This window comes from Cyprinus carpio, chromosome B12 (assembly GCF_018340385.1).
Source record: "Cyprinus carpio isolate SPL01 chromosome B12, ASM1834038v1, whole genome shotgun sequence".
Classification (NCBI taxonomy): Eukaryota; Metazoa; Chordata; class Actinopteri; order Cypriniformes; family Cyprinidae; genus Cyprinus; species Cyprinus carpio.
The window spans coordinates 17,579,359-17,598,081 of NC_056608.1; the positions used below are offsets into that span (position 1 = coordinate 17,579,359).

Genomic DNA, 18,723 nt, shown 5'->3' on the forward strand with positions numbered 1-18,723 from the left:
AAAATGTGTTTTTCATTTACATAAGTTGTATTACCCAAATTGATATAAGGAATTAATGTGTGTTTTTTATCATTTAAATGCCATTTTTCTTAAATGCATTTAGACTTATGAGTAGGACACTTGAGATTACATTTTCATTGTGATACTACGTGATAATTGTAGCAAAATGCAGCATGAATTTCAAAATGCATTCTGAGCCAAATGCAGCAAAATGATTTACATTTCAAAATGAATTTTGCTACCCATATGCTTCCATAGTTTTTGACTGGAACCACCTCAAGTATAAGAAAGTGTGTGTGTGTGTGTGTGTGGGGGGTTCCAAAAAATATATAAAAAATATAATTTTGGGGGGTTTATCCTGTGTTTGGTCACACTTTATTTTAAGGTCCAATTCTAGCTATTAACAGACCATTACTACGACTTTTGTCTTAGTAAACTCCTAATTCATTGCTTAATAGTTAGTAAGGTAGTTGTTAAGTTTAGGTACTGGGTAGGATTAGGGATGTAGAATATGGCCATGCAGAATATGTGCTTTATAAGTACTAATAAACAGTCAATATGTTAATAATAGGCATGCTAATAAGCAACTAGTTATTAGTGAGAATTGGTCCCTATACTAAAATGTTACCGTAAGATTTAGTCCAATCCATTAACATATATATACATGTTATAGTCCATAGTAACATATAGTCCAATCCAATCCAATAACATTTACATTTTCAGGAAAAAAGAAAATCCACTCTGGGTCCAAATGACCAGAACACAACATTAAATACATCTTCAATAGAGAAAATATAAATTTTACACATAAAATACATTTAATTGCAATTAACATGCAATTAAGTGTCCAAAAGCGTTCCATTCCATTTTCACTTAAATATATTCTTTTAAAGAATATTTGAAGTACATTCTTTCCATAATAAGTTCTCTTTTTAAAACTAAGCAAACTAAAATTTAAGGGAAAACATAGGTTGTAATACCTTTACTTAGAAACCGAAAAGTCTTACCTGAAGAGAGAATTGTTGGCGTATGATTTGACAGGACTATTGCAGTCACTGTGACCCTCGGGAATGGATCCTTTGTTCTTATGAAAGCTGTGCACCCCTTTTACTATGACTGCGACTCCTTCCCGAACCCTCTGGCGTAGTGTTTTCCTCCAGCGGTCTGTGATAATACTGATGACGCCCACTGGGAAACTGTCAGGGGGGGACACTTCAGGGTTCCCCACAGCCAGACTGGGGATGACCCAGATGTATCCGGGCCCCAGAAGCCCCACATCAGAGGCCATCCTGAACAAGTACTGTGCCTCCTCGTGGGAACAGTACACTAGATATACCTGCGAATCCACCTGCTGTAGTAGTCTTCGTGTGCGGATGTCATTGGCCCCCACAGACATCTCAAAGCTCAGCACATCCTGCAGCTCCCATAGGAAGTAGCTGGTGTCTGTGAAGGAGCGGATGTAGTCCACGAAGGTCTCGTAGCCGGGATACAAGCTGGTGATCACTATAAAGTTACCCCAGTTGTACTCCTCCATTACTTTGAACATCGCATTTATCTGCTGCTCTATAGAAGCTCCCATCTGGAGAAAGGTAGAGCCTTCAGCCTGTAGAATCAAGATAGGAGATACATTCAATTCTGCATTTGCTGATGAATGTTTATAGCTTTATCAAGTACATATGGATACCATAAATTTGTTAAGGACACTACAATGTTTTATATATGCAATCATTAGCCTACAAGGAATAAACCTTGAGACATGTAATTCTAATGATAGATAAATAAGGTCAAATCTTAAACTAGAAATATATACAGTACTGTGATTGATCATTTAAAAGTAATGTTGTGAAGTACATAAGAGAAGCAACAGTACTAACTAGCCTCAATGTGCAATTGTTTTCAAAGTGAAACCTTTTCAATAACTAATGTTTTAATAGTTGTGTTGTGATGTACATAAGAGAAGCAACAAGGGAAAGGACGTGTTGCCAAGTATGGTGTCCCATACTTGGAATTTGTGCTTTGCATTTAACCAATCAAAAGTGCACACACACACTCAGCAGTGATTAGTGAACAAACACACACACCATGAACACACACCCAGAGCAATGGGCAGCCATGCTTAATGCTTTACAGAAAAAAAAAATGGGTTCTTTTAAAACATTGTCTATCTGTTTGAACATTTGATTCCTTTCAGTGATTGATTATGAAGTAACTGCAAAGCAAATGGAATTTCCTGCAATTGTTCAGACTTTCCAAAACTACTGTACATAGAGAGGACTTTTTAAAATTGTCAATTTTTAAACTGATTCAGTCAGTTTAGATTTGAGACAGCGAAATACTACTCTGATGGATTTAGAAATTAGATATCATATATAATATTTACAAAATATAATTATAGTTATATATTTTAAATATATCTCATTAAATAAAGTTAATGGAGTTAGCAACTTTAAATTATGTATTGCTTACAGCAATTTTAATATAGCTACAAAAGCTACAGATTTAAAGAAGCTTCCACAACACTGCATTTCAAATATGGTCAAATGCACTTACGTAGAGTTTGTACTTCACCAATCAAAAGTTTGGGGTCAGTAATAAGATTTTTTGAATATAAATTATTACAAAAAAAAAAAAAAAATTAAGTTAGAAAATTCTAATGTTAGCAAAATTTTTGTTTTTAAATAAATGCTAAATTTATTTCAAACTTTCTGTTGATCAAGAATCCTGATGAGAATGTTTCTTGGTTTCCACAAAAATATTAAGCAGCACAATTTTTTTTAACACCGATATTATGAAATGTTTCTAGAGTACCAAATCATCACATTAGAATGATTTTTTTAAAGCATAATGTGTTTTTAAATTGTAATAATATCAAATTTGACCGTTTTTGTTATTTTTTGATCAAATAAATGCAGCCTTGGTGAGCATAGAACTTTTTTCAAAACCATTTTTAAAAAATTCTACCGACCCCAAACTTTTGAAGGGAAAGTATGTTTTAAATTGCCAATGAATGAGCTTCTGATGGCAACCTTAACTCACACAGCCCGATAATTTTCTGCATTTCAGTTTTACAGGTTGCTGAACACATTCAGGGGATCCATAGTAACTTAATCATGGTACATGATACTTTCTCATATCATTGAAATAACATATTAAGGAGCAACATTAACCTTGAACGCATTCCAACATATAAGATACGAGAATTGGATTTACTACGCAAAGACAATTCACTAGACTATTGATCCTATCTGTACCACAGCCACACGTATAGCAGACTTGATTTATTGCCTGACTTTCAACCATTATTCCTCTTACTGTAATCCCATTGAATGGATTTACACTTGACACCTAATACTCATTTATTCAAGCAGCTGTTCAATATTATGCCAGTGTTATGTGCTCTTTGAAAAAAATATGCACAACTATATTTGCATATACAAATGTGTGAATCATCACACTTTGTCATTATCAAGCCACACTTGTGCATGTAAAAAATAGTGATCTATTAAGTGCTGTTTTAATTTCACTTGCACTTAGTTAACTTCAAATAAGCAAGTGTCCTAATGCCCTACACTGCCAACCGCATTTACTTCCACCGCACAGCATGAGATGACTCAAAGGTACCGGAGGAGGTGGTGTCCAATTAAGTTCCAAAGTGAGAAAAATGGGTGTGGAGGTCTGGGAGTGTCAGGAGCCGAGAGACATTCTCCCAAGACTCCTCCTGACTAGAGCTTTCCTCTTTCCTGACAGACTGATCCGTTGTCCTTCAAATAACTTCTGTGGTTAAAGTAGGCTACCTCTTGGAGAGAGAGAGGGCTTGTGAATGTCAGGTGCTCTGGGACTCACCGGTCCTCCTTCTCTGCCAGATTTCTTTCTTTAAGAACTTATGCAATCACCCAGACTCAGCTCTCCTGCGATTAGCACTCACAAGCCTTGACAAGACCATTTCGAAGTCATGCCATAGTAGTAAAAACGTGTTTTATGTCTGGGAAAAAACTTGCACTCAAGCAGTAAAATGGCATGATCCCTTCAGGTCTTCGGTAATAGGCATTACATGTGCACTTTGCGCATGAAATTTATCCCATGAGCTTTTAGTTCACACCCAAAAATTAAAATGATGATTTACTCATCCTCAAGTCTTTCCAAAATTGTTTGACTTAATTTCAATATTTTTTGTCTATACAATGAAAGTTCAATCAAACCAAACCAAAACATTCTTCAAAATATCTTGTTTTGTGTTCTGCAGAATAAAGTAACTCAAACAGGTTTGGAGTGACATGATGGTGAGTAAATGATGACAATTTTCATTTTTGGGTCAAATCCTAAGAGAGAAGGAGTTATTAAATTATATTAAAATATATAGAAATATTATTTAATGCTACTTAAATTTCAGGCCATGTTCAGGCTGGAGCTGGCACTCACCAACAAGGGAAGCTCTGCCCTGAAAGGTGATATTTTAAGCTCACTTTATTTATTTGGAAGGCACTTGGTCACTGACACATGGTGCCTCATGCTACTGGGATCTCATGAGAAATCCCATACCAGATGTTTGTGACCTCCAGTCCAATCCCTCATGCTAGAAAAAATAATCAGGAACAGCTTATTCAATTGCATGGGATTTACATGTGCAATATACTGTGCATTGGTTTGTCTTGCTTTAGAACAACCAGATTTCGAATAAAGTAGAACAGGTTGCCGCATGTCCCTGACTCCGCCCATCACATGCCTATACAACAGGAATTGTATAATCGCATCAAATTTATGTGATATGATATGCATGCATTTCTCAAAGGAGATTAAATGCCTAATCCATAATCTGGAAGTGTGGTTGTTCAGAGTGCCATGAAATATGGTTCACAGTTTTATGCTACGATTTCTTTGTGGCAGCTTTTCTAATCTGATTGATATTAAAGTCAGAATTAATTAATTTTCTATTCTTTTTTTAGAGTTCTGTCCAAAATATGTCCAACTGGAAATGATAAATATGGAAGAAGCAACAGTTTCAGTTTAGGTTTTTTCCTCAGTGCTCTTTATTAAAAATCAAAAGATTTGGCAAATTATTCAGGATCTTTATATTTCACGCTGTATGGTTAAACTCTTGAAAAATTATATCAAGCCAGAATGCTTCATTTTAATCTAGTTCTAACACATTATCTGACAAATGCATATTTTTGGCTTTCTGTTCCACTTCATACATCTTATCAACATTTTTCTGCACATCGTGCGAGTCTGAAAGGCATTTGAAAAATGACAGCTGGGCAAGAAGGAGTCCTCTGCTCTCTAGTTAGTACTGAAGATACTCATCTGTCCCATTAAATCAAGGGCTATTGTGTTTCTCATTTAAAGATATACATCTTTTGCCAGTCTGCATGCGTAATGATTGTTTTACTGTCTAAAAAGTGCACTTTTCAGTGCATTGTGGATTTCAGTTATCAGATGCTGCAAAATCCACACAGCGTGGACTAATAGTCATAAAGCGACACAACTATATGTGCCTTTATTAATAATTGTTCAAATTAAATGATTAATTAAGCCAAAAATGAACATTCTGTCATAGTTTTCTCAACCTCATGTTGTTTCAATCTTGTATGGCTGTTTTCTACTGTGGGCTGCTGAGATGGAATAATGAAAGTCTCTCGAAAGCAAAAACAAAGACATTTATGTGATTGTTCAGATTGCTTTGTGTTTCTTTCTTTCCAATAATACTGTAGATAAGACTGAGTTTTTACTTCATTCACAGTTTAAGCTGCCACCAGACACTCAATAAATGTACACAAAACGCCCTCAATACGCACGTTGTATGTAAAATTACTGTCATGAAAAAGTCTTATACGCAGTTGCCTTAAAACAGTGCATTAAACAGCTGTAATTTTATGTTATTCAGAAGTTTCCACACCTCAGTAATCAGAAGAAAATGGGAGACAACTGCTGGGTGCTAGTTATACATCATAACACCTATTGATTTTCACACTTCACAGAATCACTTTTCCACGCAGCTGTTCAATAACATATCATTGCTGGGGGCTTGCTGAAAAATACACACACAAACCACATGCACATACTAACGGTTCTCGACCTCACAGCAGTTATTTTAGACTCGCGGTGTCTAATAAGAGCTCTGAGAACAGCGTTCCTGAAATGATTTCACAGATACCCATGATTAAATCTCGATTTGATATTTCAAATACATATATGATGTTTTTCTTTCATGCTTTAATGTATATATGGTTTGTCATTTAACTGTTGTATAACCATAACTCTAATACATTTTTTTCTGTATATGTACATAGATGATTGGGTAATGTTTACGAACCTTAAGTGTTATTCTGGAACACACATTGAAAGTCATGCATGAAACACAAGCCAATTTCTGTTTAAATCATTTGTGAAATGTTTTGTATGCACAATTAATGCATTTGACTATATGTGACATTTATGAACAAAAAGGTTTGACAAATTATTTCCTGTGTAACAAACACATTTCAGTGTAAATCATTCGAATTTTGAGTGTAACCTGTCCGAAAATATTCTGCAAATTATTTTCTGCATATTTCGGTGGAAATCATAAAATTTTTGTAAAGTGTCAAAATTCAACAATTTATGTACAAAAACTTTTACATAGAAATGTGTTTGTTACAAAGAGAATCATTTGAACAATTTTTCACAATTCACAATCACAATTTCCGTCACATTTAATTCAATGATCATTTTATGTATGCGTTATATTTATGAACGCTTTGTGAATCATTTGTACAGAAATTTGATCTGCGTGTTTCATGAATGTGACCCAATAAAAAAAAAATCTGTATTTAGTTAAATATAATAACAAAAAATAAAACTTTTTTTAGGTGATCCAAAGGTTCTCAACCTAGTTGCAAGGACAATCCTTTTGTAGTAACTTAAGTGTTGAATGCATTGTGATCTCAGGAAATTCCCATTATTTATTAAACCTTCTTTCTTTAAGCTGACAGATCCCTAAGATCTTCCACCTTTCAAACACTTACTTTATGTGGGATGACTACTGCAGAACCTCCACTGATGCCTATGATGGGGATGGACGTCTGAGAGGAGATAAAGTCTAAGATTTGTGCCACAGCTTCTGAGTCCACGTCATCTTCAAACACCACTCCGTGGAGGCTCTCTGCTGCCATAGTCTGACAGAGACGTGTGAGTAAAGCTCTGGGGTTAGTGTCATTCACCAGCACGGTGATGGGGTTCACTTCCAGGGGCATGTCTAGGAAGTTTTCTGGACTCAGTCGGCCCTTGATCTCACTGTGGTGGGCCAAACCACTGAAAACCACAGCCACGTTGACCGTAGGAGGGCCGAAGAATGGACGTCCCTGGCAGGGAGGCACTACATTGAGTAACAGATGAAAGAACAGGAGGAGTTGAAGAGAGGGACCCCAACACCCTTGAGGAGTGGCCATTTCAGCCTCCTAAAGCCTAAAAGAGAGAGAAAGAACAAACACATTATTTCAGAATTGTTACTTGTTTGTCAGATTAGAAAAAATGTCAGATATGTGCTCTCTCCGAGTTACTATAATTTACAGGTTTTCCAAAGATTTTTTTTTACTGCAAATTGGTTACTTAAAACCATAAAGTGGTCCATAAAATTCTTGGAAAATTCATGTAGATTTAATTTAACAGTTGTTTAATTATTGAAGATAAGCACTGAGATGTGACTGAAATTTTGATGCATTTTAATACAGTTTGAGAAAAACAGACTTTGTGTTAGTTTTGAACTTTCTATTAAAGGAATCCTGAAAAGAGAAGTATCGTGGTTTCTTTAAAAAATATATACTGGCACATGTATTTTTAACAAATCCAAATAAGCATGTTAGAATGATTTCTGAAGGATCATATGACACCAAAGTTTAGCTTTGCATCACAGGAATATATTATATGTTTTGGGGGGGGGGGGGATGGGTCTAATGCTATTTCATGCATTCAGAGTTTTTTACACTATTAAAGAGTTGGATTCTCATACTAAACATGGCCAGTTTCAAAAGTTTCAAAAATGATTTGGACATAAGTAATTCTGTGTCAAATACACTCCTTCTGGGCTCCTATAAGTTTCATAAAGTTTTTTCGAGCATGGCCCTTCATGACATCATGAAGGGCAGAAATCCTTGCATTGGGCACACGTCAACCAGAACGAGAGCAAGAGGCAATAAGAAGGATGCAACACTACTCTATACTCAAAATGAATATAAGATTAGGCTAAACTGTGTGTGTTATATCCCCTTTAAAATGTATTGAAACAGAAGACAGTTATCTTAAAATATTAAAATATTTCACAATATTACTGCTTTTAATCTATTTTTTTTTATCAAATAAATGCAGCCTTGAGTTTAAGAGACTGCTTTTATTAACATTATTAAAATTAAAAAACTCATCGGGCCCAAAATTTTAACCGTAGTGTAGATTTACATTACGTTAACATTTTTATCAGGGGAGACTTGCAAATGAGCGACAAGCAGCAGTGTTTATTTAGCAATATTGATTTCTGTGTGCAGATGTGATGAGATGAAAATAGGACACAGCGTTGCATTGTTGTGAACAAGAGAGAAGCCTGAGTGACACAAATAAAAAGCACTGCTGAAAAAATCTCTGTCTAGTGTTATTTATATACACACATATATAACATGCCTCAAGTGTCATCTACACAAAAATGCTCAAATTACACAAACAAAACGATATTTTAACAGCTGTTAAAAAAGGAAATTAATGCATAAACACAGTAACTAAAAATAAACTGAGATGATTTTGATTAAATACTTGCCCTAATTTTAAAATAAAAATATAATTTAATTTGAATGTATCTTACTGAAGACAATCGACAGACACACGATATGACATTGTACATAAATAAATGTACAAATGTGCTTAAATATATAGTAATCCAAATCATTCACGTGGTCTGAATGTCTATTTCTGTCACTCATAATCTCAGATTGCATGTGTTCTGGTCACAGTGTGCATGTGCCTTTGTGACACAACAGGCCATTAGCAGACTGAGTGGGAGGTTTACAAAGAATCCAGCAGGGAATCACATCTAAACTCAGCTCTCAACACTTCACAGGGGCCGGTCCCTGATCTCTCAACCCGCAGATGGTGTGGGCCATCGAAAGCTCACCTTTGGTGACTGATGAATGCTTGTTTAATGATTCCAATTCATACCACTGCCAGTTTGTGAACCACAGATATCTATATAGTGCACAGGTCTAAGGCATACGTTGCTTGTCTTGATCTTACAAGTGACCATATAAACCTTAAAGTCTATTAATTTCAAGGACAGGCCCCTTGGAGCGACCTCATGTCAAGTGCATTACTGGTATCTGGCATGATAGTGATCTCAATAACTCTACGGTTTTTGGGTCGCAGCTACTTGGAAATGAAACAGGAACCTTTGCACTGTCAGAGCTGAACTTTAACCATAAGGCTACAGCTACACTTCTAAGTGTGTTACAGTGCATACAAATAAAGATGGCTCATAAAACAGAGCGAGGACTTTCTTTTCAACAGCAAACTAAATCAGAATCTGATGAAATGCACTTGAATTAGAATCTTAAAGGTTAGGCCCATCCATCCATGCCAGCATCTTACGACTATGACACCGCAGCCTATTAAACTATCAGAGCTAGCTGTTGGACCATGGACTGTAATTACTATGCATGATAAATGCAACCGTCACATTGTGATGGCTATCATGTTCCTTAAAATGCTCCCATGAATACATCTGGCTTCTAATAAACCTAATTACAACATTTAGGATATATTATGGTTGTTATTTATAGTTTTGCTATTTATATATGTTGCTTTTTATTGAACTGTTTTCATATTTTATTAATTAGCAACGCTCCTCACCCAATGCGGGATCACAAGTACTTTCTGCACAAGTGGAAGACAGATGGTGAAGTAAGAAAGAAGATATGCTTTCCAACTGCAAAAGCAACAAAACCAAACAAAAGACTTGCCAGAGAGTTAAAGCCGTCATGGTCTCTGTCCTCTCTCTTTTTTTTTGCTCTCTCTGTCGGTTTTATTTTTTATTTTTTTTAATCCTCATTAGAAAGACACTGTTCAAACTCCACTCAATACTGGCAAAGCATCAATGAGCATATTTGTATGCACGTAACTCAACGAAATCCTCACACTTAGCCGAGCAGTGGAGTTAACATAGCAACAGCTGGGCGAGTTTCTAGGGAACACGACAGAGAGGAGTGAAAAAAAAGAGCATCTTTCATTTGAAAAATATACATCTAGGGGTGTCTCTTCAACTAGGCACTTCTGGTCCTGTGGAGTGTTTTAAAACACACTTTGCACGCTCTCATTAACTTTGTCTACTAACTATGTCCAGCAGTGTCCATTTCCACCACGGTGCCTTTTCCAGCACATCTCAAACAATGTATTGTGAATGTGATTAACAGCAGTAGCATTCTGTGTTGTAAATAACATTTTAAACATGGAGTAAAATTGGCTAAACATATTACTTTTCCTGAATAATTATATAATTTCCCTAGTAAAAAAGTAATATATTTAAAATAAATTTATTTCATACTAAGTATACAGTAGTTCAATTCTATTTACATATTTACTTATGCAAAATGACTAAATGTAAATGTAAAATTTACTGGAATATTGCTCAAGACTTAATTATATAAACACTAAACTTTATTTGGAGTACTACATGTGCACAATGCATATATCTTAATGTGTTTTAATGTCACTATTGGTGCTGATTGTATGATCTTTGGATAACATTGGTCTTTAAATGCAAGATATTTAAAGAGTACCTGAAGTATACCTGCAATGGTTCCACTTTAGCACAGTCAAATACACTTAGTATATCTTTAATTGGACCTCAGCACTACTTCTGCACATTTAAAGTGCTTTAAGCACAAAATTAGTTTTTCCAATTTAGCAGACTTTAGGTATAACAAAAGTACAATTGCAGGGTATTTTATTATGGGAATTCATTTATTAATGTAAATGTATTTGTAGTAAACTTAGTATGAAATAAATTGTTAATATATTTGTTTTCAGTATTTTTCTTTTTCACTAGGGTTGACAAAATTACAGCTTGACTGAAAATGACGCACAATAAATAAATTCTTTGTACAATTGCCTCCATTTACCTTTTTTCGTTGCTTTCATAAAAACTAAAAATGAAAAAACAATTTTCATTAAATGAAAACATTAACTGAAATAAAATAAAAAGGCAGTTTGTCTATATAATTTTTATTATATAGCTAAAATTTAACTTGATGTACTAAAATAACTACAGTGCAAAATTGATAAAACTATATAGACATATTTAAAAAAAAAATGAAAAATTTCAAAAGCCAAATAACTAAAACTATACTTTTACAATTAAATTGAAATGAAAAATTTTAAAATAAAATTTTCATCTTACAAAATCAGCTAATTCTAATAATAATACAAACTATAATACTATATATATCTCAATGATACTAAAATAAAAATACATTTAATCTAAAGCATGCTCTTCACAAACACTTCTGTCCTCTTTGTAACAAAAGTACACAAACTCTGGGAAGACAAAAGGAAAAATACTAATTAGGGGTAAAAATCACAACTTGGACATTCATTTGTGTATAATACAAATAATTTTCATACAATAAATGTGGAAATAATTTATGATTAAGTGACTTTTTTGTAATAATTAATATTTTTATAATGAATTTTCATTTTTTTAAAGATACAAACAGAAAATCTAGGTCCCAGTTTAGGCATTTGGAAGGCAGCAAAAATAAACGATGAATGCCTGGTGAAAAGTTTCCAAAACACTTTGCATGTGACCCTCATATAACAGAAAAGAAAACTTGAAAACTGTTAGTTTCAATAATAATGAACCCCTGGGACACAAGTGCCAATAGATGAAGAAACACCCCTATATTGGATGTTTTCAGAGTGTGTGTTCACTGGCCTACTACTGCACATGACACTGTGAACAGCAGTGAGACACCTGCAGCCTTGCTTTGATGACAGCAAATGGAACACACACACAGTCAGGCTGCTGCACGATAATATATTCACACTCCCGTTTTCAGTCTGTTAGATCTGCTGTTGATGTGATCTTCCCATGTCCTTTTCAAGTCCTCAGATCTCTTTAAAAATGGACACTTTGATATGTGTTTGACCATAGATCCTATGGACAATCACATCACACAGCTAGAGCATGTGCTCTTATTTCAAACAAAACAACAAAAGAACGAAAATGAAAGGGTTCATCAATGTCAGGCAAAAACAGCTGCCATTCATTCTATTTTATGCCATCATTGGACAGGATTGGTCTTCTATTTGAAGCACTTGAGTACATGTAAAAATGTACTTGAGTACAATTTCATTTGTGAAATAGAGAGTATATTTCTCATGATAGTGATCATGTAGGTCTGTGCTAACTGCACAGGGGTGTCTGTGTTACTGTAAGGCACTTCTCTGGATTCACAGCATTACACATAAACACGACTCGTCGCAAAATTTAATCTGCACCTTCCATGTAGATAATCGCAGATAGAAATATTTTCAAAGTAAAACACCAGCTGTGGGTGCCAGATGTCCAAGCGGTATCTGATAGGTGAAGCTGATTAAAGCACATTGGCTTTTAATACATTTTACTTCTACAACTACAACCCTCACATCCGCCATTCAGTTTAGACCATAAGCTGAACAGGAATTTAGCAGTTGGGCATGTATGGGCATAAAAAATATTTGGTTGGAGAAAAAAGCAGAAATAATAACAGTTACAGTAATATTTCCTAACCCTAACAACAAAACATATCTATTTAAAATATTCAAATAACTGAAGAAAAAAATTATAATTCTGGTCTCATCTGGTAAAGCACAAAAATATAGAATTAGACGTCCCATTCGGCACAACTTATAATGGTTGTAGATTGGGCTTCGCTCCAAATACAAACTAGACATTTGCTGAATTGGACACATTTGTGGTTACGACTGATATCTGTGAGTATCAAAAATGACAATCAAAAAGCTGTACAACATACATGGACTGTCATACACATCATCCAGATGGTGTGTTATATTGGCACTGAATTAACATCTTGTGTGTTCTGTCGACGTATGTGATAAAATAAGGTAAAATGAGCCACAAATGGGAATCAGTGTTAGCAAGTTTAAAGCTGAATTACATTTGGAGTTACACTCTCGCAACTATTTATAGCAACAATCCCAAACACATTCTCACTTGAGTGATGTTAACTCGCACAAAGCTAATTCATAGTCTCAACGTGGCTTTCAAAGAGGGATCTGTCTGCTTTCTGTAATGTGGGACACGAGCCACTTGCTATTGTATTGGTCTTCAATCACACAGAAGAAGAGGGGGATCTTGGTAAGTTTTCCTTTTAAGCTTTGGCCACAAATTTTATGAAGGAATCCAGATTTTTTTGGAACTGTCCAGATGTTTCTAGCTGCTTTAACCACTGTGTGAGCAACCACAGCTCAAACACAAGCACACAAAAACATAATGAGGTATTTTGAAAGAAGCAGTGAATTTGCCAGCCCAAAACTCAAATTTGTCACATATAAAGCTAATTATAATCTACACCGAAACTGCATAAATCACTTGTTTACAGTGACAACTGGCCATACAGCGACTCTTTTAAAAACAGATCACATCCTTATTTAGTATTCCACACAAACCCACTGCATGTTGTATACATTTTTAACAGTGATCCAAGTGCTCAGAATGTCATGGTAAGAGCCCACATTAGTGTTCCCCAAATCTGCATGTATCGTATATCAGCTGGCTTTTCCAAACCTCTGTGATCGCACCAGTTCAGCCATAATCATACAGGTTTCAGCGAGTCTGCTATAAAACGAAAACAGATTATGGCATTGAAATACAGAAGGTAGTATCACCATTGGCAGCATTTGTAACTGTGTGGCAGCGCAGACAGAATCGGATGTTAATAGTGATGTATTAGTCACACTCCAAACTGTTGTGATTGGACATTAACAGATGAGCTTTTCAGCAACGATCAACTGTTCTGTCTTATGAATGCTAAGAGGGGCCGGATTGTCTGTAATAAATAAATCAAAATAACATGTTAGACCTTTCGAGTATAGGCTCTCGTTTTCTCTTGAGACAAAACCACACACTAACAACAGCATATCTATAACAGGCTTATCGGAAATGACACTTGGTTGATAAATGACTCAAGATGCTTATGAATGTATCTATCACTTCTAATCTATTTAGAAGCATTATTATGACAAACTGAAATGCTTGAATAAATATGCACATATTGCATATACGTCAATGGTAAACCTCATTTTGTCTGTCACACTCACACAGGACTTTACAGGACCTCATATTCCATTTGTGAGGAAAATGAATCATAAGGAAAACATCAAGACTGCAAGAAAATCAATTTCTCTTCTTTGACCTTGGCTAATCTCCTGTCTCCAATATGTATATACATCTTTAATATTCAAGCATGATTACAGAGTTAAAAAACCTTTGCTAGTATCTTACTACAAATTTAAAGAGTTTAGGATCAAAAACAGGTGTTTTTAACCCCAATTTTTCATGACCGACCTAGTTTGCCTCTTTTTTTCTGGTGTAATTGTGTGTAAATAAGTCAAGCGTCACTGACACAGACTGTGAGCTGATATATGCACACCTCTGACATTCCCAATGGCAAAAAAGTCCCAGTGCAGGTAAGTGTGTCAGAAAGCATTCAGGTCTCCAGAATCCCATTCACTCTGCCGGTTACGCTTTCGAGGACTGTTTCTGCACTCTGCGAGCGAGCAGCCACGAGAGAGAGCGGCGCTCCACCTGTTAACTATGGCAGCTTTACCCGCAGGCATTTTCCCCCACAACACACAAGACCCAGAGATGGAAAGCCGCTCTCCCTGGACACATGCACAAAGGTCGAGTGAAGCTGTATATTTGCTGTCAACAGCGGATTGAATGAAAAGGACTTTCTTACCTGTGCCGGCTGGATGCATCCGAGCCCGACCCCAAGCTGTACATTCTTCAGTTGTGCGTCTCCGCCTCCTCTTGTTTCCTCCTCTCGCCTTTGCTTCCTCTCACCTCCTTTTGGCCTTTTCTATCTTTCGCACTGTCTCTCTCTCTCCTTCTCTCAACACTTGTGTGAGTCTACTTGTGTGGCAGCTGAAGACCCTGCTGTGGTGATGGCATTTCTCTCTCTCTTGCTCATCCTGGCAAAGCGGGTCAAACTGAAGATGGTGTCAGTGACACGGTGAGGAAAATGATGGAAGGAATTAGTGAGAAACAGAGAGACAAGTGTCCAAAAAAAGAGGAGAAACAGCTGTTAGCAGCTTGTGACGCAGACGAGAGACAGCTGGAGAGTTGCAGTTGTGATCTCTGACTAAGGAAAGGTGCAAGAGCAGGTGGGGAGCCGCGTGGCGGTGACTCCCTGCGCTCTCGGATTGGCGTGTGAATGCGCGAGGTGGTGTCTTACTCTATAAATCTTGAATAAATCTCACGTGGGTCTTGTTTACCTATGCCTGAAGTTGTGATATGCCTGTAGCACGTAAACCAGAAGCTGAGAAAGTATGTTTGAAAGTGTGCGTCAGTCAAAAAAGAGAGTTTTTGGCATGGACTAACCCTTCATCTTCAATCAAACCGCCCATCCGTAGCCTCCGCCCGCTCCATCACAACCAACCTAGTTCCCCAACCTTGGGGAATAATCATGATGAAAAGAGAAAGATGCTGGGAGGAGAGTACAGCTGATTAAAATAGATTCGATTGAAAGACTGGAGCTGTGTATCTGACCTTTTCCATCTCTGGAGTTGTAGTTTGCTGATTTTGAGGAGCAAGTCCATGAAGATGCTTCTCAGTTAGTCGAAATGTGTTGCTTATTTCAGAATCTTTTATATCCGCAGGTGTCGCGTTTGGCTTTAGTCCGGATTCTAAAAAGTTTGGAGTTCTTGTAGTGTTGGCTGAGAAGAGCATGAAAGCAATCCAGAATAAATACATGCATAAATACAAATTCACAAATGATGTTTGTCCAGTTTGTAGAGCAGATGTGCTGAGCGTCTCATCTGTTTGATGTGATCTGCCTTCTGCTCTCCAGACCACAGAACAAGCTTCTGATACCTAATCATGATGCTGTACAGACTTATCCTGCCTCCCCCCTCCTCATTCTCTCATGCTTTTATTCTCCCTCTCTCTCTCCATCCTGAGTCCCTTTTCACCATGTCTGATTTTCACTTCCCTATCCTGTCCTGTTTGTTCTCTCTACCTCTATCACTCCTGTTTCTGTCTGTCTTTCCCGCCGTCTTTGTCATTATCCTCCTGCTGCAATTTAAATGCTCTTTCTTTTCAAGCCTTCCTGCTTTCCGGTCATTCTGAGATGAGCAAGTTCCATTGTCCTGTTGATTCTCTCTCTCTGTCACTGACACTTCTAGACACTTCAACCTTGCTTGTCCTTCAGGTCTGAGGTTATTATGAATGCAGTTTTGTCCTTTTTTTGTCAGGCAGCTATTACGAAATCAATCCCCGTCCTCTACACAAATGTTTGTTTTTCATATCATTTGTTTTAATACTAAGCAAATTACATTTTCTATCCCCTAATCCTAAACCTACCTTTACACAAACCTTTCTAGATTTTTGTAGAGGCATTATTTATTTGTTTATCAAGCTGCTTTTCTCATGGGAAAAACATGGATTTTGCAATAAAACATGAGTTTCATATTTAAAATATTCATATATATATATATATATATATATATATATATATATATATATATATATATATATATATATATATATAGGTGCATCTCAATAATTTAGAATGTCGTGGAAAAGTTCATTTATTTCAGTAATTTAACTCAAATTTTGAAACTCGTGTATTAAATAAATTCACTGCACACAGACTGAAGTAGTTTAAGTCTTTGGTTCTTTTAATTGTGATGATTTTGGCTCACATTTAACAAAAACCCACCAATTCACTATCTCAACGAATTAGAAAACTTCATAAGACCAATAAAAAAAAAAATAGTGAATTGTTGGCCTTCTGGAAAGTATGTTCATTTACTGTACATGTACTCAATACTTGGTAGGGGCTCCTTTTGCTTTAATTACTGCTTCAATTCAGCGTGGCATGGAGGTGATCAGTTTATGGCACTGCTGTGGTGGTATGGAAGCCCAGGTTTATTTGACAGTGTCCTTCAGCTCATCTGCATTTTTTGGTCTCTTGTTTCTCCTTTTCCTCTTGACAATACCTCATAGATTCTCTATGGGGTTCAGGACTGGTGAGTTTGCTGGCCAGTCAAGCACACCAACACCATGGTCATTTAACCAACTTTTGGTGCTTTTGGCAGTGTGGGCAGGTGCCAAATCCTACTGGAAAATGAAATCAACATCTTCAAAAAGCTGGTCAGCAGAAGGAAGCATGATGTGCTCCAAAATTTCTTGGTAAACAGGTGCAGTGAGTTTGGTTTTCAAAAAAACACAATGGACCAACACCAGCAGATGACATTGCATCTCAAATCATCACAGACTGTGGAAACTTTAACACTGGACTTCAAGCAGCTTGGGCTATGAGCTTCTCCACCCTTCCTCCAGACTCTAGGACCTTGGTTTCCAAATGAAATACAAAACTTGCTCTCATCTGAAAAGAGGACTTTGGACCACTGGGCAACAGTCCAGTTCTTCTTCTCCTTAGCCCAGGTAAGACACCTCAGGAGTGGCTTAAAAAGAGGAATACGGCAACTGTAGCCAAATTCCTTGACACGTCTGTGTGTGGTGGCTCTTGATGCCTTGGCCCTCAGCCTCAGTCCATTCCTTGTGAAGTTCACTCAAATTCTTGAATCGATTTTTCTTGACAATCCTCATAAGGCTGCGGTTCTCTCGGTTGGTTGTGCATCTTTTTTCTTCCACACTTTTTCATTCCATTCAACTTTCTGTTAACATGCCTGGATATAGCACTCTGTGGACAGCCAGCTTCTTTGGCAATGAATGTTTGTGGTTTACCCTCCTTGTGAAGGGTGTCAGTGATTGTCTTCTGGACAACTGTCAGATCAGCAATCTTCCCCATGATTGTGTAGCCTAGTGAACCAAACTGAGAGACCATTTTGAAGGCTCAGGAAACCTTTGCAGGTGTTTTGAGTTGATTAGCAGATTGGCATGTCACCATATTCTAATTTGTGAATTGGTGGGTTTTTGTTAAATGTGAGCCAAAATCATCACAATTAAAAGAACCAAAGACTTCAACTACTTCAGTCTGTGTGCATTGAATTTATTTAATACACGAGTTTCACAATTTGAGTATTTTTAAATGAATTTATATGCAGCTTTGGTGAGCATAAGAGATGTTGTTAAAAGAAAATAAAAATCGTACTGACCCCAAACTTAATAAACACACATACACATAGAAAATAAATGAAAATGTAAGTATGTGCATATTTACAAGTATTCCCTATTATTAGACGCTTTTACCCAAAGTGATTTACACAAGCCTTACAGATGAAGAATAAAGCATAAGCGATTCTCCCCCCGAGGAGAAAAGACTGTTCAGAGAACACAAGAACAAAGATGAAAGTGAGAAACAGTTAAATAATATCAAGTCTTTCTTAAGAGTTAGTTAAGTATATTAAAAAGATTTGATCAAGTGGTCACGGAAGAAACACCTTGAGTAGCAAGGAACAGAAAAGGTTCATTTGACACTTTGAATCGGTTAAAAGATGAAAGTGGAAAGTTAATTTTAAGATTTG

At 36.4% G+C, this 18,723-nt stretch overlaps 1 protein-coding gene across 1 annotated transcript in view; it reads right to left on the minus strand.

Moving 5' to 3' along the window:
* LOC109100006 (glutamate receptor ionotropic, NMDA 2C-like) overlaps positions 1-16,410 on the minus strand; it is a 39,175-nt gene extending 22,765 nt beyond the window's left edge. The window contains exons 1-3 of the mRNA XM_042735804.1: positions 14,973-16,410; positions 7,002-7,440; positions 1,008-1,603 (exon numbers count right to left, since the gene is read on the minus strand). Of these exons, the coding sequence (XP_042591738.1) occupies positions 1,008-1,603; positions 7,002-7,424 (1,019 nt within the window). The 5' untranslated portion in view covers positions 7,425-7,440; positions 14,973-16,410. The remainder of the gene's footprint in view (positions 1-1,007; positions 1,604-7,001; positions 7,441-14,972) is intronic.
* Positions 16,411-18,723: the final 2,313 nt, after the last annotated feature.